We start from the raw sequence: 22470 nt of genomic DNA on the forward strand, positions 1-22470 counted from the left end.
AGTGATCAACTTGGCGTCCTTAGCAACCTGCTGGTGACGTCAAAGCTCCGCCCCTGGAATCTCTTCGTTGGAGGGATTCCCCGTTCGGGTTCGAGTTCAGTTCGGGTTCGGCTGAATTTTGCGTAAAGTTCGTCCGAACTTGCCAAACCCGAACACCGCTGGGTTCGCCCATCACTAGTGTACAGTCCTTTTAGATTTAAATGGGAGCAGTTTTTCATCCTGCATAGCTAACACATGAGGGAAGCTTTACACAAAGCTGGGCTAGGAGCTGAAGTTACTCACTTCAGAGCTATCTTAATGTGCACTACTATCAACTTTTTGGATGTCGTAGTTCTCAATAGCTTTTTCCTTAGAGATACAAAGGACATCATTATATAGGCTGGATAGGTCTTTTTGGCAGAGCTGCTTTTCCTTCTTGTTCTTTTCATTTTGATGCTGAGAAGTGAAAGAGTAACGCTTTAGAGCAGAGGTCCCCAACCTTTTTAGCACCAGGGACCGGCTTTAAGTTAGACGAGTTTTCTACGGCCCGGTGGGGGGGGGGGCTTTGGTCATATGGGGGTGGGGTTATGGAGGGGTGGAGCTTAGTGACGCAGCCCTCCACACTTCTCCACAGGGCGGGGAGAATGAGGAGGCTCCTTTGGCGGCTGAACATGGGGCTGCCTGGCTTTGTGATTTTGACTGGGGGGGGACTTAGGAAGGTCCTACTTCTCCCCCCCCAGCCAAAAACTCAAAGCCTATCTGCTCCAGAAACTTGGCGATCGCGCCCCACCGCCGCCGCCTCCTCCGTTTCCCCCAACGGCAAGCAATCTAAACGCGGGAAGGGCATTCCGGCACTTCCCTTCAGCCTCAGAAGCCCCCTCGACGCTGGAGGGATGGTTATGAGGGGAGCGAGCGAGGAGAAGAAGACGTCCCACTCATCGCTCCTGAGGGAACGGGCGAGGGCGTCGGAGACCCAAAGCCCATCCTGCGTGGAGGGAGACGGAGCCAAGCGGGGCCACCCGGAGACCTTTTCCCGTCTTCTTCTCCTCGCTCGCTCCCCTCATAACCAGCAGCCCCGCTCGCAGGGGGATGCCCGTTCGTAGCTACCAGCCCGCCAAGTGTCGAGGGGGCTTCTGAGGCTGAAGGGAAGAGCCGGAATGCCCTTCCCGCGTTTAGATTGGGGGAAACGGAGGAGGCGGCGGTTGTTTTCTCCTCGCTCCAGAAACTAGGCGATCGCGCCCCACCGCCGCCGCCGCCTCCTCCGTTTCCCCCAACGGCAAGCAATCTAAACGCGGGAAGGGCATTCCGGCTCTTCCCTTCAGCCTCAGAAGCCCCCTCGACGCTTGGCGGGCTGGCGTAGCTACGAACGGGCATCCCCCCGTGAGCGGGGCTGCTGGTTATGAGGGGAGCGAGCGAGGAGAAGAAGACGGGAAAAGGTCTCCGGGTGGCCCCGCTTGGCTCCGTCTCCCTCCACGCAGGATGGACTTTGGGTCTCCGACGCCCTCGCCCGTTCCCTCAGGAGCGATGAGTGGGACGTCTTCTTCTCCTCGCTCGCTCCCCTCATAACCATCCCTCCAGCGTCGAGGGGGCTTCTGAGGCTGAAGGGAAGCGCCGGAATGCCCTTCCCGGGTTTAGATTGCTTGCCGTTGGGGGAAACGGAGGAGGCGGCGGTTCTTTTCTCCTCGCTCCAGAAACTAGGCGATCGCGCCCCACCGCCGCCGCCGCCTCCTCCGTTTCCCCCAACGGCAAGCAATCTAAACGCGGGAAGGGCATTCCGGCTCTTCCCTTCAGCCTCAGAAGCCCCCTCGACGCTTGGCGGGCTGGCGTAGCTACGAACAGGCATCCCCCCGCGAGCGGGGCTGCTGGTTATGAGGGGAGCGAGCGAGGAGAAGAAGATGGGAAAAGGTCTCCGGGTGGCCCCGCTTGGCTCCGTCTCCCTCCACGCAGGATGGGCTTTGGGTCTCCGACGCCGCGGACCGGCTGGAAAACCCCAACGGCCCGGTCCCAGTCCGCGGACCGGCGGTTGGGGACCTCTGCTTTAGAGCACAGGTGTCAAACTCATGGTATCTCATGACATTTCACAATGTTGTTCCCATTCATGGAGCTGGGGTGGACGTGGCTTGTGAGTGATGCATCCAGCCCACAGGCCACCAATTTGATACCCCTGGTTTAAAGAAACAATTTTCCCAGTGTTAACCAGGGGAGCCCACTGTTTAGCCCATTAATGTAATAATAAGACAATTGTTCAGTGGCAAGAAGGTGGGAATTAGGAGTGTGAACCTGGTTACTGACAACAAGTTTCTCTGAAAGAAGACCTATGCTCCATGAGCCAGCAGTTGATTGAATAGATTGGCAGAATATGAGTGACTTACCTATTAGAGCCTCTATCATTCTGAAGCAATGTGTCTCCCAATGCTAATTTCTGGACTGAGAAAGCAATAAAGGAGGGATGTTGAATTTCTTATGAAGTTGAGGAACGGTTGCAGGAACTGGGTATATCAAGTTTAATTAAAAGAAGGACCGGGGAGACGTGATAGCAATGTTCCAATATCTCAGGGGTTGCCACAAAGAAGAGGGAGTCAACCTATTCTCCAAAGCACCTGAGGGTAGAACAAGAAGCAATGGGTGGAAAATAAACAAGGAGAGAAGCAACTTAGAACTAAGGAGAAATTTCCTGACAGAACAATTAATCAGTGGAACTGTTGGGTTTAACTATTCTACTACATGCTTGCACTGTCTTGTAAACACATCTCTATGGTCAGGTTGCAATTAACTGACCAGTGTGTCACCTTTTGATGACCAAAAGGGGCAGATACCCTACAGCCGGGGTAGGCAAAGTAGGGTCTTCTATGACATGTGGACTTCAACTCCCAGAATTCCTGAGCCAATCAGGTTAGCTCAGGAATTCTGGGAGTTGAAGTCCACATGTCATAGAAGACCCAACTTTGCCTATCCCTGCCCTACAGGCTATATAAACCTCTGCAGAGTAGATGCTCCCCCCTTCTCTTCTACCTTCTTCTTTTGAACTCCTGTGTGCTCCATTGTCCTCGGCTGAGGACACATGTGTGAGATGAAATCCAAAGCCATCCTCACACATGGGACCATCCAGAAGTTATTAATATGGACTGGAATATAAACTTATCTACCTGCAATCTATCAATTGCATGAATCAACATAATTGTAAGTAAAGACTGTATTTTTCATCTTTATGAAGGAGTGGCCATTCATTGCTAACAAATGGGATTCTGAACCACCTGTTATTTCTTGCCATGCTAACTCCACTGCAAATTAAGCCAGCTGAACTCTGCTAATACAAATAATATTAATAATATTAATAATAATAATAATCAAAATACCCAACAGGAACAACCTGTCTCCAGAAGTTGTGAATACTCCAACACTGGAAGTTTTTAAGAAGAATGTTGGGTAACCATTTGTCAGAAGTAGTGTAGGGTTTCGTGCCAAAGCAGGGGTTTGGACTTGAAGACCTCCAAGGTTCAACAACAACAACAGCAATTCAGATTATACTTCAAAGAAGTGCTCCACTGTCCGTAATTCAAAATGAATCACCTGCTTAATCTCATGCTTATGAAATATTGGGATGAATAGGGGTTTATAACAGATAAGATAAACGATTAAGCAGTGGAGGCTGAAAATGGAATCCAGTGGTAAGAAGTTAAACCTGGGGGCATCAGGAACCAATAACTGGGTCTTTCCAATGTTTCAGGGACGGCTGGAGTTATGGGTGGACATGTTCCCGATGGACATGCCGGCACCAGGCCCTGCCGTTGACATCTCACCAAGGAAACCAAAGAAGTAATGCATTGCCCTAGTTTGAGTGGAGGGGAGGGCGGGACTGTACTTGGAAAGTCCTAAATCTGTTGGGGTCATACACACTGGAAAAGCAAAAAATCTTCCAGGTGCAAAAGGATGAGTAATGTATGACTGGAACAGAGGGGAGAGAAGTGGGGGGGGGGAGACGGAGAGAGAGAGAGATGTGATTAGTTATCACTGTTTTTATATATATTTGAGTGGATGGGGGAAAACATGTTTATAGCATTTTTATATACAAATTCTGTAGGGAAAGATGCATTTTGTAAAATGTTTTTTTTTAATTTATTAGATTTGTTATGCATTGTCTTATTATATGCTGTGAGCCGCCCCGAGTCTACGGAGAGAGGCGGCATACAAATCTAATAAATAAATAAATTTTCCAGGAAAAGATGAATTTGGTTTAAGGCAACTCTTAAGTCGCCACAATTTTTTTCAGTTTATGCAGAAAGCTGAACATGGACACTGATTCATGAACTGCATTGGATGCATGAACTGCAAATGAATAAACAATTTATTCTAAATATTTTAGAGGCATGGATAATCCCTAAATAATAGAGATTAGTTTAAATTCGTCATTTATCACCATTTTTGGTGATAGCAGGGAGCAGTTGTCTTCCTGATTGTTACTGTTGGAAGCAAGATGCTACCTTAGAGAGATTTTGGATGAAAATTCCTCAGGGCATCAACTCACACTGCTCAAAAAAAAAATTAAAGGGAACACTTAAAGAACACAGTATAACTCCAAGTAAATCAATTTTTTGTGAAATCAAACTGTCCACTTAGGAAGCAGCACTGATTGACAATCAATTTCACATGTTGAAATTGTCCTACCTGTTAACGACTACTTCACCTTCAACCGCAACAACACATGAGCACAAAATCGATTTAAACTAAATGTCAACTGCTCCAAATTAGACTGCAAAAAATACGACTTCAGCAACAGAGTAATCAATGCCCGGAATACACTACCTGACTGTGTGGTTTCTACTCCTAACCCCAAAACCTTTGACCTTACACTATCTACAATCTATTTGTAAGGGGTGTGCATAAGCGCACCATTGTGCCTACCGTCCCTGTCCTATTGTCTTCTTTTGTTACTTTTTATCATTACTTATCTAATGTTTTATTTGTACAAATTACCACCCTATAATTGTTTGTACAAATAGATAGATAGATAGATAGATAGATAGATAGATAGATAGATAGATAGATAGATAGATAGATAAAGGGAGGTATTAATAAAGGGAGGTAATTATCAAGACTAGGGAGATTAATATCACTCTATAATGCCCTAGTAGAATAGAATAGAATTCTTTATTGGCCAAGTGTGATTGGACACACAAAGAATTTGTCTTGGTGCATGTGCTCTCAGTGTGCATAAAAGAAAAAAATACATTTGTCAAGAATCATGGGGTACAACGCTTAATTATTGTCATAGGGGTCCAATGCAACATGAGAAAATATGATTTGACTGAAAGAATAGTAGATGCCTGGAACAAACGTCCAGCAGACGTGGTTGGTAAATCCACAGTAACTGAATTTAAACATGTCTGGGATAAACATATATCCATCCTAAGATAGAATACAGGAAATAGTGTAAGAGCAGACTAGATGGACCATGAGGTCTTTTTCTGCCGTCAATCTTCTATGTTTCTATGTTTCTATCAATCAATCGATAGATAGATAGATAGATAGATAGATAGATAGATAGATAGATAGATAGATAGATAGATAGATAGGCAGGCAGGCAGGCAGGCAGGCAGGCAGGCAGGCAGGCAGGCAGGCAGGCAGGCAGGCAGGCAGGCAGGCAGGCAGGCAGGCAGACAGACAAATAAATAAATAAATGTTGTCAGCACATTCAACTTCGGACAGAACAAAGTATTCAATGAGAATATTTCATTCATTCAGATCTAGGATGTGTTCTTTGAGTGCTCCCTTTATTTTGAGTGGGATCTCGTCAAAATGTCACCAAGATTCTATCAATTTTATAGGATTTTATTTGGCCCCCACCCTGATCTCACTAATGCAACCTTACTTGATAGTAAACACTCTAAGCTGGCAAACTGGTCAAACTCATAGTGTCCTTAGTTACTAAAAGCAGATTTGGATTGACAGGATATCTGCTGTTACTTTGGAGATGTAGGGATGGGGAAACATCAATTTGAATGTGAGGAGTCCCAGCAGATGTTTTTCAATTCCAGTTATAAACCCAAAATAACTGAAGACGGAAAAAATCCAAGATATAATGACCTTGTTCAAATCAGCTCAAAACTTCGTAGGTGGGGGTGGGTATCTTAAAAGTACAGGGGTTGGACAAACAAATGGAAACACTTGACTTTTTGGCATCATAATGTTTGAACACGTTCAAATCAATCAAAACTTGACCTATTTTAATGTTGTTGTTTTTTAATTCTGTTATTTGATATGGTTTTTTAACTACCTTTTTTGTTTTACAGAAATTTAAGGAAATTGGTTATAACCTTCTAGAAATGGCAGACCTCTCAGACTTTCAAAGAGGCCAAATTGTTGGTGCTCGAATGGCAGGCGCTAGTGTAACAGAAAGTGCCTGAATGTTTGGCACTTCAAGAGGTAATGTCTCAAAAGTAATGACCGCTTTTGAAAGAGAAGGGAAAACATCCCCAGCCAAGCACAGGTCTGGTCGAAAGTCAAAGTTGTCTGCGAGAGACCGTCGGACTCTAAAGCGAATTGTTAGAGCGGATCGCAAGACCACATGCTCCTAAAACCAGAACACATAGATATGTATACAAAAACTGTTCGAAGGGAGCTTCACAAATCTGGATTCCACGGAAGAGCTGCAAGGTGTTTCCACTTTTTTGTCCACCCCCTGTATATGCACGTTATTTTTATTGGCAACCTTACACCCCCAAGACCCACCTCCATCCTTCCTCGCCTCTATTCACCCCTCTCTCCCTCCTTCCTCCTTGCCAGATATGAACTTAGAGTAATAATCTGGAACACGGATGAGGTAGTCCTGGAGGACGATGATTACTTCACTGGCGAGAAATCCAGTGACATTTTTGTCCGGGGGTACGTACATGCGGCCCCTCAAGGCCAGTTGGGTATTCTGTGTGTGTGTGTGAGCTTTTCTGTGATTTTGGTGCCGCTTGGCTCTCGGGTCTCGGCAGAGAATGGCTGATTGTCTCATAGGCAAAGCATCTACTCTGTGCAGACAGCAGTAATGGATACTTTGCTACTTTGTCCTGGCCTTTTCTTCTGTTCTCTGTGTTTTTTTGTTCTTGTGTGCCACTGTCTGCTGTGCGTGATGGCTAGTTATGAGCTTTTGGCAATTCCTGAGAACATTAGTGAAGTTATTCTGAAGATGATGAAGTCAGACGTGGGAAGGAGTCATTAATCAATTAATCATTAATTAATCATTAAACATTTAATTAATTAAATAGTCATTAATTAATCAATCGAGTTGTCAAAGCGTGGAACTCATTACCGGATTCAATTGTGTCAACCCCTAACCCCCAACATTTCTCCCTTAGACTCTCCACGATTGACCTCTCCAGGTTCCTAAGAGGCCAGTAAGGGGCGTACATAAGTGCACTGGTGTGCCTTTCATCCCCTGTCCAATTGTCTTTCCTTTCTCTCACATATGATATATATTTTCTTCCTTCCATATACAGTGATACCTTGTCTTACAAACTTAATTGGGTCCGGGACGAGGTTCTTAAGGTGAAAAGTTTGTAAGACGAAACAATGTTTCCCATAGAAATCAATGGAAAAGCGATTAATGCATGCAAGCCCAAAATTCACCCCTTTTGCCAACCGAAGCGCCCGTTTTGGCGCTGCTGGGATTCCCCTGAGGCTCTCCTCCATGGGAAACCCCACCTCCGGACTTCTGTGTTTTTGCAATGCTGCAGGGGAATCCCAGCAGCACAAAAACAAGCGCTTCACTGGCAATGGAAGTCCGGAGGTGGGGTTTTCCAGTGAAGGGAGCATCAGTGAAATTGCATCGCAAAAACACGGAAGTCCTCGAAACCCCACCTCTGGACTTCCGCATTTTTTGTGATGCTGCGATTTTGCTGAGGCTCCCCACACTGGGAAACCCCACCTCCGGACTTCCGTTGCCAGTGAAGTGCCCATTTTTGCACTGCTGGGATTCCCCTGCAGCATCGCAAAAATGCGGAAGTCCGGAGGTGTGGTTTCCCATGGAGGGGAGCCTCAGGGGAATCCCAGCAGTGCAAAAGCGGGCGCTTCGCTGGCAACAGAAGTCCAGAGGTGGGGCATCCCAATGGCGTCAGCTTGGGTTTGTAAGGTGAAAATAGTTTGTAAGAAGAGGCAAAAAAATCTTAAACCCTGGGTTTGTATCTCGAAACGTTTGTATGATGAGGCGTTTGTAAGACGAGGTATCACTGTATCTTCTCCTCTAAGTTCACTTTTACCCTTATATATATTACTACATGTCTATTTTCTTCCTATGTATTTGTGTATTGGACAAATGAATGAATAAATAAAATAAATAAATAAATCAAGACTTACTACTCAGCCAGTGAAAGGCTACCAAAATTTTTACTACCAGGACACCCTGCATTTTCTTTCAACCTCTTTCAGTGCAAATTGGGTGCTCTGGGGTGGAGCTCCATTTTCACTACCCCACTGCCTTCCCCCACCCTGTCCGGGCAGTAGCCCACCCCTGTACTCAAACCATCCAAGAGGCAGGACTATTTGAGCAAAAGTCACAGAGAAGTTTCCTGTGGTGGAGGAACCACCATCATATAAAGCTGTCTAATGTATCACCCTAGTTTTCCATAAAGAACACCATAAGGTTCTATCAGCTCTATCAATTCTTTTCCACATAGAAGGGAAACACAAGTATTGATAGAGCTGAAGAATATTTTATATCAGTATCTTAGATTTGTTTCATATAATCCTTTACTCGAGTTATATTCTCATGTTTTACTATTCAATTTTAGAATATTATACTGCATTTTAACTTATTATTTATTCAAATTCCCTCTATTTTAGCCAATTTTATTGTATTTTAACCAGTCACAGTTTTATGACGACCGATGTGGTCCTTTTCCTCGCTTTGATATGGTCGATTGATTAATCAAATAAAGTTGATATTGATTGATTGATAGAGCTGAAGAACTGCTTTCAAAGCAATTTCCCCTAGCAAAATTAAATCTATGGTGAGTTAGGAACATTCTGGACCATCTGAAGGTATTTTTGTTGTTTTGACTTCTTTTATTTCCCATCTATTAATAGTTTCTTAATAAAGTATTTTTTTTTCTGTCCAACTACATCATGTGCACACTAAAAAAATGTGAACAAATAATTGGGAAATCTGTGCATCATAGAGTGACACTTGCTAAAAAATGAAAGTGTCTGATGGCCTCTGAGTAAGGAACCCTTGATTTATGCCAATCTCTCTTATGTGTCATAGGAGCTGTAACATAGTTCCACTGGTTTGGCCAAAATACTGTTGAACACATGATATATTGAGTAGAAGGAAAACAAGGAATCTCATATTGGTAAAGAAACCAGTGATTTATACAGAAAAGAAAACAATTGGACATCAATTTGACATATTTATTTATTTATTGGATTTGTATGCCACTCCTTTCCGAGAACTCGGGGCGGCTCACAACATATCAAAGAAAACATAACAATACATCTAGATCAACGGTGGGCTACAAGCTGGTGGGCTATAAGCCGGAATGCTAAATTGTACTTGCCTCCACGGCTCATAAGTTCTTGCAGGACCAGTGCGATTTTGCTGCTGCACTGGTGCGCCCATGTTTCAGCAAGGTGTTACCACAATTTTGCTACCTTCACAGGTGCAGTAGCAAAATCGCGCTGCTCCTGCAAGAACTTACGAGCCGCGGCGAGTGTAATTTAGCATTCCAGTTCATAGCCCACCGCTGATCTAGATCCAATTAATATAATTTTAAAAGCTAAAGGTTCTCATATTATTAAAAACATCCATTACCATTCATACCATATATAGCTCCCTTCTTCTATTTATGGATCATCAAGAGGGACATTTTCATCCATATATGCGTGGAACTGTCAGTGCTCCAGTGCACGTTTCACATTCAGTTATACTTAAGCCTGAACCGGTAATAAACACCGGAAGCAGAATCCCTTGCAAGCCAGGATCTAAAATAAGGAATGCAATCAAAGAGATGTCAAAGACGAAGGAGGGAGAAGCCTGGCGGAAGTATGAGATCTGTCTGATAAAATAATGCCACTGAGACAAATAATCCTGGGATAGATTGGTCATTATTTTCAACTGCTGTGAGATCAGTGATCCACCCCACCCCACCCGCTTGCCTGCCTGGGATGCTTCTGCGCATACACTTTAATGGAAAACTGGTAGCAATGGGCTTTAGAATCCACTACTATATGAGATACCTTCATAGGAAAAGGCAAGTGATCAGAAATATCTAAAACAGCAGTAGAAAATTAAGTGGGCATATTTAGAATTTTCTATTAGCTAAGCAAATGGCTTCATTAAATTGTTCTAGAGGGAGAATATGAGTCTCTTTTTCCTTGATCCTTCTTATGATAGATCATTACAAAAGGCTCCAGAATAAGAAGATTTTGACTCTTAGTTAGAATAGAACAGAATTTTATGGGCCAAATGTGATTGGACACATTTGGCCAATAAAATTCCAATCATACTTGGCCAATAAAATTGTATTCTATTCTATTCTAGCTTTAGGTGGTTCCAAAAAGGAGAAATACAACGCAAAACAGTAATGGGCTATGTATTCAATCCTATTTAGATTTTTTTTAAAAACCATTCCTCTTAGTAATTTTGGATTTTGTCTTCCATATTTGCATAGCCCGATGCCATGTGGTTTCTTGATATTGGAATATTTTTTTAAAAAAATCCCAGTCACCTGTTGTGTAACAGAACATAGAAACATAGAGACATAGAAGACTGACGGCAGAAAAAGACCTCATGGTCCATCTAGTCTGCCCTTATACTATTTCCTATATTTTATCTTACAATGGATATATGTTTATCCCAGGCATGTTTAAATTCAGTTACTGTGGATTTACCAACCACGTCTGCTGGAAGTTTATTCTAAGGATCTACTACTCTTTCAGTGAAATAATATTTTCTCACGTTGCTTTTGATCTTTCCCCCAACTAACTTCAGATTGTGTCCCCTTGTTCTTGTGTTCACTTTCCTATTAAAAACACTTCCCAACTTAACCTTATTTAACCCTTTAGCATATTTAAATGTTCCGATCATGTCCCCCCTTTTCCTTCTGTCCTCCAGACTATAGAGATTGAGTTCATTAAGTCTTTCCTGATACATTTTATGCTTAAGAACAGTTTGAAGATTTCTGCTGGTGGATTCATGATGGTGCAGTGATTTGATGGCAGGAGAATCACGTACCTTCCATTCATAGATACATCCTAATGTTTCACAGGTGTGCTTTTACACCTTCCCAGTTAGATGCTATAAAGGGTGATTTTCTTCTTTCCGACTGAATGTAGTCTTCTGCCTTTCTGCATGTTTGGGGATATCGAAGCGGTAGTGTGGGTGTTCTGCTATTTGTGAACCACAATTCTCAGTCAAGAGGCAGAGGGCCGGCTTGGCTTGGCAAAGAGATTGTGCGGATGGGTGCATCGAACAACGATGGCTTGCTTCTCTGTTGCATGCTTTGGAGGATGGGGAAGCATTTTGGACAATCATTTGGGGTGAAGCCTCTTATTTGAGCAGAAATAATCTCCCAATGGAACAATCAACCTTGCAGAGGACATGGTCTGTTTTCAGCTACACCGAGCAAAATCATTCAAATGCTCAGCACAAGCCTCCTGTGGAAATCTATGAAACAATTTGAGTATAATGGCAGAATTTCCTGATATTTGACTCTCCTTTCTGGAAACCACCATAAACTCAACACTGGTAATAAAGGCTAAATGACTATTTTTACCTTCCAGTAATTTCAATGGAGGTTCAGAGGGTTGTTTCTATGGGAAGGCAAGGTTGTCTCATAATTAAAGTATGAACATTTCTGGTATCCCCAAATGAATGTTGTTCCTTGAATTCCAGCGGAAAATGTTCTTGACATGCGCCATAACAAGTAACCCACGGGAAGGAAAAATTACAGAAAACATTTCCTTTCTATTTCTATTCTCTGCTTAATAGAACCATTCCAAATTATGCAGAATAGAAACATAGAAACATAGAAGATTGACGGCAGAAAAAGACCTCATGGTCCATCTAGTCTGCCCTTATACTATTTCCTGTATTTTATCTTAGGATGGATATATGTTTATCCCAGGCATGTTTTAATTCAGTTACTGTGGATTTACCAACCATGTCTGCTGGAAGTTTGTTCCAAGCATCTACTACTCTTTCAGTAAAATAATATTTTCTCACGCTACTCCTAATCTTTCCCCCAATAGAATAGTTTTGAATTCTACATAACATATAAAAAAAAATTCATGTTAACATTAAGCAATGCAGTCATGTTGTGAAATTGCCTTTATTCAGAGTAATCCAAAGTACTCTGTATTTCTTGTATTTTTAAAGACTGCTGCATTTTGAGGTCTTTGCCACTACTTTTTGTCACTTACAAACTGGAGTCATACTCAAGGAGAAGACTTTTTTAATCCAGTATTCCTCAGTCTGTTTCATCCCTGTGAGATTTTCCTGAGATTACAGGAATGCTTCTGTTGCTGTTTTTTAAATAACATTTCAACCTTTATTATATAGGAAAGTGAACACCAGAACAAAGGGACACAATCTGAAGTTAGTTGGGGGAAAGATCAAAAGCAACATGAGAAAATATTATTTTACTGAAAGAGTAGTAGATGCTTGGAACAAATTTCCAGCAGACGTGGTTGGTAAATCCACAGTAACTGAATTTAAACATGTCTGGGATAAACATATATCCATTGTAAGATAAAATACAGGAAATAGTATAAGGGCAGACTAGATGGACCATGAGGTCCTTTTCTGCCGTCAGTCTTCTATGTTTCTATATACCACACCCATAATGCAATGCCCTCCTCCTGCGCATGTGCAAACCACTCCCTGTTGCCCCTCCAAGCACACTAGCTAGCTGATTTTCAGCCTTCCGGGGGTGGTGGGTGTAGGCCGTGTTCATCCTCCCCAAGCTTTAGGAAAGCCTCCAGAACCTGTGGATGGTGAAAAACAGGCCCAAATGAACTTCTGGCAGGCCCGCTGGGCTGTTTTTCACTTTTCACAGGCTTTCATGAAGCCTGGGGAGGGTAAAAAAGACCCAATGGGCCTACCGGAAATTCATTTCCAAACTTCCGGTAGGCCCGTCAGGTCTGTTTTTCACCATCCACAGGGTCCGGAGACTTTCATGAAGCCTGTGGAGGGTGAAAACAGCCTCCGCCCACCCTCTGGAAGGCTGAAAATCAGCTGGCTTACATGTTCGTGTGCGCTGGAGCTGGCACAGGGCAATACCTCACGTGCCCTCAGATATGGCTCCACGTGCCACCTGTGGAACCCTTGCCATAGGTTTCACCATCCCTGTTGTAGAGTATAACAACTGAATCTTAAAATCTTCTGAATTTCTTTCTTACACTTCTCATTTAATCATGTTTATGACTTTTTTACTACCTTTGTGACTCATCTGTTCTTTCACTCAAGTTATATCTATATTCCATTGGTTCCTTTTAAAAGTATTTGGTTTGCATTAGCCATTGGCCATTATCTTGCCAGCTGGGAATGATGGGACTTGCAGTCCAACCCATAGAGAAGGTACTAAATCGGAGGTAATTTCACTCCACATCCTTCGTCTCCCTGCAAACAAAGCTCTCCATCTTCCCAAACTATATTTTGCCATCCCTCTCCACTGCTGATTGAAATTGACCCAGAATGAACTCAATCATTCAATGATACGGCTGCGGTCGTCCCCCCCCCCAAATCTCATCCTTTCTTTTGATCAACTTCCTGGTTTTCATTCATGCAGGTGGTTGAAGGGCCAGCAAGAAGACAAACAGGACACTGATGTCCACTACCACTCGCTGACAGGGGAAGGCAATTTCAACTGGCGCTACATCTTTCCTTTCGACTACCTTGCAGCTGAAGAAAAGATTGTTATTTCTAAGAAAGAGTCTATGTTCTCCTGGGATGAAACTGAATACAAGATTCCAGCCCGACTCACATTGCAAGTGTGGGATGCTGATCATTTTTCTGCTGATGACTTCCTTGGTATGTCGGAGGCCTTGCTTGCTGATGAGATTTAACTTCTGGAAGGCAGATGTTCCTGGATCAGAAATACAACTGAAACCGAAGATGGGCTGGCATAGGGGATGATGGATAATCCTCTCAGGAATAAGTAATAAGCAGGGTTTATGGGCTGTGGGGATGTCATCAGTAGTTTGTTTTATCAAACTGCACCAATTAAAATGAAGATGACATACATTAATCTGAGATTCATTAATTTTAGCATTTTGGAATGTTTCTTTAAAAATAGAAGTGGGCCTTATAAATCCCATGCTCCTTTTCAACTTAAAAGTTGAGCCAAAGAAACATAGAAGATTATAATACAGTGGTACCTCTACTTATGAACTTAATTCATTCCGTGACCAGGTTCTTAAGTAGAAAAGTTTGTAAGAAGCAATTTTTCCCATAGGAATCAATGTAAAAGCAAATAATGTGTGTGATTGGGGAAACCATAGGGAGGGTGGAGGCCCTGTTTCCTCTCAGGAGATTCCTAGACAGGCCCCACAGAGGCTTCTCCCCACCTTTTCCGACCCTGTTTTCTTCCAGGAGATTCCTAGACAGGCCCCACAGAGGCTTCTCCTCGCCTTTTCTGACCCTGTTTTCTCCTAGGAGACTCCTAGAGAGGCCCCACGGAGGCTTCTCTCTGCCTTTTCCAGTTACCATTTCGGAAGCTCGGGTTTGTAAGTAGAAAATGATTGTTGAAAGGAGGCAAAAAAATCTTGAATACCTGGTTCTTATCTATAAAAGTTCTTAAGTAGAGGCGTTCTTAGGTAGAGGTACCACTGTACTCTGATTTATCTCTAGCAGCCCTGCTCTCACAGCTATGGGAATCTTCAATATTAAGAAACATAGAAACATAGAAGTCTGACGGCAGAAAAGGACCTCATGGTCCATCTAGCCTGCCCTTATACTATTTTCTGTATTTTATCTTAGGATGGATATATGTTTATCCCAGGCATGTTTAAATTCAGTTACTGTGGATTTATCTACCACGTCTGCTGGAAGTTTGTTCCAAGGATCTACTACTCTTTCAGTAAAATAATATTTTCTCATGTTGCTTTTGATCTTTCCCCCAACTAACTTCAGATTGTGTCCCCTTGTTCTTGTGTTCACTTTCCTATTAAAAACACTTCCCTCCTGGACCTTATTTAACCCTTTAATATATTTAAATGTTTCGATCATGTCCCCCCTTTTCCTTCTGTCCTACAGACTATACAGATTGAGTTCATTAAGTCTTTCCTGATTCCTTTCTCTTTATACTCCCATAGGTGGCATTGAGCTTGACTTGAACCGCTTCCCACGTGGTGCTAAGACAGCCAAGCAGTGCAGCATGGAGATGGGAACTGGTGAAATAGAGGTGCCCATGATCTCTATCTTCAAGCAGAAGAGGGTGAAGGGCTGGTGGCCCTTTTTGGCTCGAAATGAGAACGATGAAATGGACATGACGGTAACGTTGATGTGGGAGGCCTGGCATTGCTGTTTAAAAGAGAGGGAGATGTGAGAAAATCTAGAGTCAAGACAATTGAAAAAAGATTGTTTTAGATTGTAGGAAGGGAAGGGAAAAATCTAAACAGGCCCAAAGAAATGATACGAAATTATGAGATAGCTCACAAGTAAGGACAACTCACACAGGACAGATGAAGGAATGGTGCATTTCTTGGGTTTTGTGACTTCATAATAGCAGCTCAGTGCTTCCTTCCAATTCTTCATGTTGATGGGTAGGTGTTTAGGGATGAATATGGTAGAGGGAGGAGCTTGCTGGAGACATGCATGCTCTATTACCATGTGAACAAAGGGTAAAAATAACTTAAGCCCATAGATAGTATTTGTAAATGGCTCAGGCCTTCAGAGAAATATAAGAAAGGGGTGGAGATGCATAATAAGACTGGCAAGATTTGATGTCAGTGCTACTAGGTAGACCAGGGGTAGGCAAAGTTGGCTCTTCTATGACATGTGGACTTCAACTCCCAGAATTCCTGAGCCAATCATGCTAGCTCAGGAATTCTGGGAGTTGAAGTCCACATAGAAACATAGAAGACTGACGGCAGAAAAAGACCTCATGGTCCATCTAGTCTGCCCTTATACTATTTTCTGTATTTTATCTTAGGATGGATATATGTTTATCCCAGGCATGTTTAAATTCAGTTTCCACGTCTGCTGGAAGTTTGTTCCAAGGATCTACTACTCTTTCAGTAAAATAATATTTTCTCATGTTGCTCTTGATCTTTCCCCCAACTAACTTCAGATTGTGTCCCCTTGTTCTTGTGTTCACTTTCCTATTAAAAACACTTCCCTCCTGGATCTTATTTAGCCCTTTAACATATTTAAATGTTTTGATCATGCCCCCCCTTTTCCTTCTGTCCTCCAGACTATACAGATTGAGTTCATTAAGTCTTTCCTGATACGTTTTATGCTTAAGACCTTCCACCATTCTTGTAGCCCGTCTTTGGACCCGTTCAATTTTGTCAATATCTTTTTGTAGGTGAGGTCTCCAGAACTGAACACAGTATTCCAAATGTGGTCTCACCAGCACTCTATATAGTGCGATCATAATCATAATCATAAATGATCAAAACATTTAAATAGAATGTCATAGAAGAGCCAACTTTGCCTACCCCTGAGGTAGACCAAACCAAGACATAATCTCCACAGGAAGGATAACACTAATTTTATTGAGATGGGCTATATTAACAGAATTTTACAAATCTCATTGTACTGTATCTCTTCCCCTTTCTGTAATTATATTTTTGTGATTACATATAATTTATAATATATAATTATAATATATCATATTATATATACAATTATAATATATTATTTATTATTATTTATTAATTCAACTTCTATGCTGCCCAGTCCCAATGGGACTCTGGGCTGCTTACAACAATATAAAAAATACAATACAATAAAAAAAGTCAAATGTTAATTATTAAACCAATAAAAAACCCATTTATAAAAACCCACAAAGCAATAAACCAATCAAATATACACATACATACCATTCAACACAATTTGGCGGTGACAGATGGTAGTATTCACAGCGCCCAGGCCAGCCAGCAAAACCAGGTCTTCACAGCCTTTTGGAAGGCCATAAGGGTGGGAGCAGTACGGGCATCGGGGAGGAGTTGATTCCATAGGGCTGAGGCAGCCACAGAGAAGGCCCTCCCCCATGGTCCCGCCAACCTGCGTTGCTTAGTCGACAGGACCTGGAGGAGGTCAACTCTGTGGGATCTTATTGATCTCTGGGAGGTATGCGGCAGGAGACGGTCCCGTAAATAGTCTGGCCTTGAGCCATATAGGGCTTTATAGATGATAACCAACAACTTGAATTGTGCCCAGAGCCCAAAGCACACGGAGCATTGATGTTATATGGGTGTACTGGCTGCATTCTGGCCTATCTGCAGTCTCCGAATACCCTTCATGGGTAGCCCCATATAGAGTGCATTGCAATAATCGTATATTATTATTATAAAAATAATAATAAATAAATATTTCCATCAAGATCATTTCCATACTCTCTTACAAATGTCAAAGCAACGGAAACTGCAGTTTAATGTTTCCAAATGTAAAATAATGCACTTGGGGAAAAGGAATCCTCAATCTGAGTATTGTATTGGCAGTTCTGTGTTAGCAAAAACATCAGAAGAGAAGGATTTAGGGGTAGTGATTTCTGACAGTCTCAAAATGGGTGAACAGTGCAGTCAGGCGGCAGGGAAAGCAAGTAGGATGCTTGGCTGCATAGCTAGAGGTATAACAAGCAGGAAGAGGGAGATTATGATCCCGCTATATAGAGTGCTGGTGAGACCACATTTGGTATACTGTGTTCAGTTCTGGAGACCTCACCTACAAAAAGATATTGACAAAATTGAACGGGTCCAAAGACGGGCTACAAGAATGGTGGAAGGTCTTAAGCATAAAACGTATCAGGAAAGACTTAATGAACTCAATCTGTATAGTCTGTAGAACAGAAGGAAAAGGGGGGACATGATCGAAACATTTAAATATGTTAAAGGGTTAAATAAGGTCCAGGAGGGAAGTGTTTTTAATAGGAAAGTGAACACAAGAACAAGGGGACACAATCTGAAGTTAGTTGGGGGAAAGATCAAAAGCAACATGAGAAAATATTATTTTACTAAAAGAGTAGTAGATGCTTGGAACAAACTTCCAGCAGATGTGGTTGGTAAATCCACAGTAACTGAATTTAAACATGCCTGGGATAAACATATATCCATCCTAAGATAAAATACAGATAATAGTATAAGGGCAGACTAGATGGACCATGAGGTCTTTTTCTGCCGTCAGTCTTCTATGTGTCTATGTTTCTATATCCTCCTTTATCAAATAAACAAATTCACTTATACCTTGATCTTATCGAAAAACATGGCCTTGTTCATCCTGAAGGTAACCCTGTGATCTTTTGATCCCCTTGCAGGGTAAAGTGGAAGCTGAGCTTCATTTACTGACAGCTGAGGAAGCTGAGAAATGTCCAGCTGGATTGGCTCGAAATGAGCCAGACCCATTGGAAAAACCCAAGTGAGTGCAACGGGAAAGGATGGTGGGATCAGGGATATCTAAGTAGACTGATACCCTGTATCCTGTGTGGATACTGAATTGGGGAGGCTATGGGAGAATTTATAAACACACAGCACAGTGGCAGCAAGCAAAATTAGACTGCCTCTACTGTCATCACTTGTCCTTCCCCACAACTCCATTCAGTTTTCCTGTCTTTCTCTTACTTACCGGTATATGTTTTTGGCCTCTCTCTTCTCCTTGCCCCCACCCTGCCCTAGCCGCCCAGATACCAGCTTCATCTGGTTCCTGAACCCTCTCAAGTCCATCCGCTACTTTATCTGGCATACCTATCGTTGGCTTCTGCTGAAAATCCTTCTCCTCGTTCTCTTTCTACTTATGATTGGCCTCTTCCTTTACTCTATGCCTGGCTATCTGGTCAAGAAACTTCTCGGGGCCTGAGAAGGCTTCCTTCTTTGCCCAGGGTACTTCTGTTTTTTTCCACCTATTCATGCTTACAGTATCATTTTATGCCACAATAAGTCCATTGTAAATCTAGGCCGGTTGAAGTGAGGATGGTAGATAGCTACTCCAAGGTAGAATGCATGTTCTTCTATCCAAACGTGTGAGAGTTTGCTAATGTTATTGATTGAATGCTTTTGACACATTCAGATATAGTTTTCTTGATGTTTGTATCAGATTTATTTATTTATTTATTATTATTTTATTATTTTATTTTATTTTATTTTATTTTATTTTTTATTTTATTTTATTATCATTTCATTTCATTATTTTATTTATTTTATTTTATTTTATTTTATTTATTTTATTTTATTTTATTTTTTTATTTTATTTTATTTTATTATCATTTCATTTCATTATTTTATTTATTTTATTTTATTTTATTTTATTTATTTTATTTTATTTTATTTTATTTTATTTTTTTATTTTATTTTATTTTATTTTATATTTTATTTTATTTTATTTTATTTTATTTTATTTTATTTTATTTTATTTATTTTATTTTATTTTATTTTATTTTATTTTATTTATTTTATATTAGATTTGTATGCTGCCCCTCTCCGTAGACTCGGGGCGGCTAACAGCAATAATAAAACAGCGTATGACAAATCTAATATTTAAAATAGCTAAAAACCCTTATTAAAAACCAAACATACACACAAACATACCATGCATAAATTGTATTTGTTTGTTACACAATGGAATTTTAGACTTAAAAACAAGCCACGGAGCTGAACATTCAAGTTCTAAATATCTAAAAAAGGAAATTCAGAAAACAATTTTAGCCCACCAAAATCTCTCCAAAACTTAAGTGGTCCCCTACACTCTTCTAAATGGCTGAGCCTTGCGTTTGTTTGTTTGTTTGCTTGTTTACTTAATTGTTTTGTCAAGTACATATTGATAGTATACAAAGATATAACAATGTTTATATACATGATACTAGTAAAAGACAAACATTTGGACAGGAGGCGGAAGGCACTCTGGTGCACTTATGCACGCCCCTTACTGACCTCTTAGGAATCAGGTGAGGTCAACAGTGGAGAGTCTAAGGGTAACGTTTTGGGGGTTAGGTGATGATACTACAGAGTCAGGTAGTGAGTTCCATACATCAACAACTCTGTTACTAACATATTTCCTGCAGTCGAGTTTAGAACGATTTACGTTAAGTTTGTATCTGTTGTGTGCTCGTGTGTTGTTGTGTTTGAAGCTAAAGATGACAAGCTGTTTTATTAGGGCTTCTGAAGCAGGATTGCAAAAGATAAAATCTTTTGTTGTTGTTGTTAGCCTGGCACTAATGAATAGTAGCCACCAGGGTCTGGATAGGTTTCTAACCCTTGTGCTTTACCTTTACTGATACAAAAGGATTTGTCAAGTATCTGGGGCTTGTTGTTTCATTTGATTTAAATTTTTCTTGTGCCATCAGGCCAATAATTGGATCAATGAGAAGGCACCAAACCTTGACTATTTTGGTAGCTTTGACATAGTTAAAGAAGCAGTTTGCTATTGAACAGTGGGTGTTCTTGGGATGGTAAGTTGTAGGTAAAAATTGAATGAATCGTCTCGGAGAACAGTTATCCCCATTAAGCTTAGACATGTTCTTCTTCCTTTGCAGCCGTCCAGACACATCCTTCATCTGGTTCCTGAACCCACTCAAGTCTATCCGATACCTCATTTGTACCCGTTACAAATGGCTCATTATCAAGATTGTCCTAGCTCTTCTACTTCTCATCATGGTGGCTCTTTTCCTTTACTCCATGCCTGGATATATGGTCAAGAAGCTTCTGGGAGCATGAGAGACACCTGATTGTCAGGAATACCCTTTAATTTCCATTTAGTAGCTTCCTTGTGTTATTTTTGGACCTTTTATTTTTTTCTTTTTTCTTTTTGGATTTTGAAAGCAGGAGTCAGATCCAGATTTGCTTTATTGTTGCTTTATGACTTGAAAAAGGAAGAGTGTCCTCCCTCCCAAAGTTCACTGTAAGTTCTCTTTTCAGCAGTGTCTCTTCCGAACAGCTTAATGCCTCCCCTCCCATATTTATTTGTTGTTGCCTCAATTTCAGTGTCCTCCAGGAATGAATTAATCTTCAATGGAATTACCTTGACAACCACGATTCCGTTTTGTGTGGATTGCATTTATATCCCATCTCTCCCTTCTTTTTTGTTTTTTTAATTGTTTTCTTCTTTGGCTGATATCACAAAGTCTCTCCACCCACCCAACCAAAAAAGCTGACATTTCAAAAGATTTCTGTTCATATTATATTTGGAGTGATCAACTACTTAAGAAATCTTGGCATATTTTCTTGAAATCTGATGCTGCAGTTTCCCCTTACTAAAAAAAAGAGGTTGCTCCCTGCTCCTCTGACTGTGTGACAGTTTAAGCAAAGATCCCAAAACTTAACTTTAAGACTTGTGGATTTTAACTCTCAGAATTCTGGCTGGAGAATTCTGAGAGTTGAAGTTCACAAGTCTTAAAGTTGTCAAGTTTGAAGACCTCTGGTTTATTGCAATGGAAAGTGGGAACGCTTGCCCTGTCAAGGTTTTGCATGAAAACAACTAGCAGCTTCCTAGCTTCAGACAACAAGAAAGAAGATAAGCATTTTGTTTTGTTGGAGTGTAAAATGTAGTGGCAAGAATGCGAACTGCAATGGCCCCAAGCTATGGATTCAGTTCACAGGCAAATTATTATTTTCCTCATTTTAGTTCGTTCTTTACCATTTGTTGTGAAGTGCACCTTATATCAAAATAAACTAAAATGGATCCACTTGAAAACCTAATTATTAAATAAAAAGAGCAGGCAGCACTTGCTCAATCTTGAAACATTCAATGCTTTAAAAACATCCTGGAATCATTACAGAAATGTTGCTTGGATATGCACCTGCGTACACAATTCTACTCCATTAATGCCACTGGGAAATAAAAGAATTTTCATTTTTTAAGATGACCACTCTAATGGGATTGGTTGTGATCCTTAGACAGGGTTTTTTATATTTTCCGGTTGGAACATATCAAAAGAACATTGTGGAAAGGCAATGTTTCATAGAGGCCCAAAAAGTTCTTTTGAAATTTTAATTATCAGGTATAAAGCTGGTAACCAGCTGCTTTTTATGGAATGTGATTTAGCAGGAAGTACAATCAGTTGCTGAGACAAGTAACCTCAGTTACTTGTAGTACGTGTGGTAAGGTTGGGGAACACCTTATAATGTAATATCCTATTTTAATGGAACATTATATCATTTTGATGCATGGGTTTGCCGGGGAAGTCCTCTACACCAGATGAGTGCAGGAAAGATGGAGTGAAATATCCAGCTTGGTCAGATTATGCTGCGAGAATGTAGGCAATGGCAAATGATACGGTAGGACAGCTAACATGGCCAGTTCATGTTATTATTATTTCACAAAACTGGGTATCTCTTCAAAGCCCATACAAATTTAGT

At 41.3% G+C, this 22470-nt stretch overlaps 1 protein-coding gene across 1 annotated transcript in view; it reads left to right on the plus strand.

Moving 5' to 3' along the window:
- Positions 1-20829, plus strand: part of OTOF (otoferlin) — a 263931-nt gene extending 243102 nt beyond the window's left edge. Inside the window, exons 41-46 of the mRNA XM_070734905.1 lie at positions 3707-3795; positions 6763-6861; positions 13749-13990; positions 15274-15452; positions 18438-18538; positions 20649-20829. Of these exons, the coding sequence (XP_070591006.1) occupies positions 3707-3795; positions 6763-6861; positions 13749-13990; positions 15274-15452; positions 18438-18538; positions 20649-20829 (891 nt within the window). The remainder of the gene's footprint in view (positions 1-3706; positions 3796-6762; positions 6862-13748; positions 13991-15273; positions 15453-18437; positions 18539-20648) is intronic.
- Positions 20830-22470: the final 1641 nt, after the last annotated feature.

Source organism: Erythrolamprus reginae, chromosome 1 (assembly GCF_031021105.1).
Source record: "Erythrolamprus reginae isolate rEryReg1 chromosome 1, rEryReg1.hap1, whole genome shotgun sequence".
Lineage (NCBI taxonomy): Eukaryota > Metazoa > Chordata > Lepidosauria > Squamata > Dipsadidae > Erythrolamprus > Erythrolamprus reginae.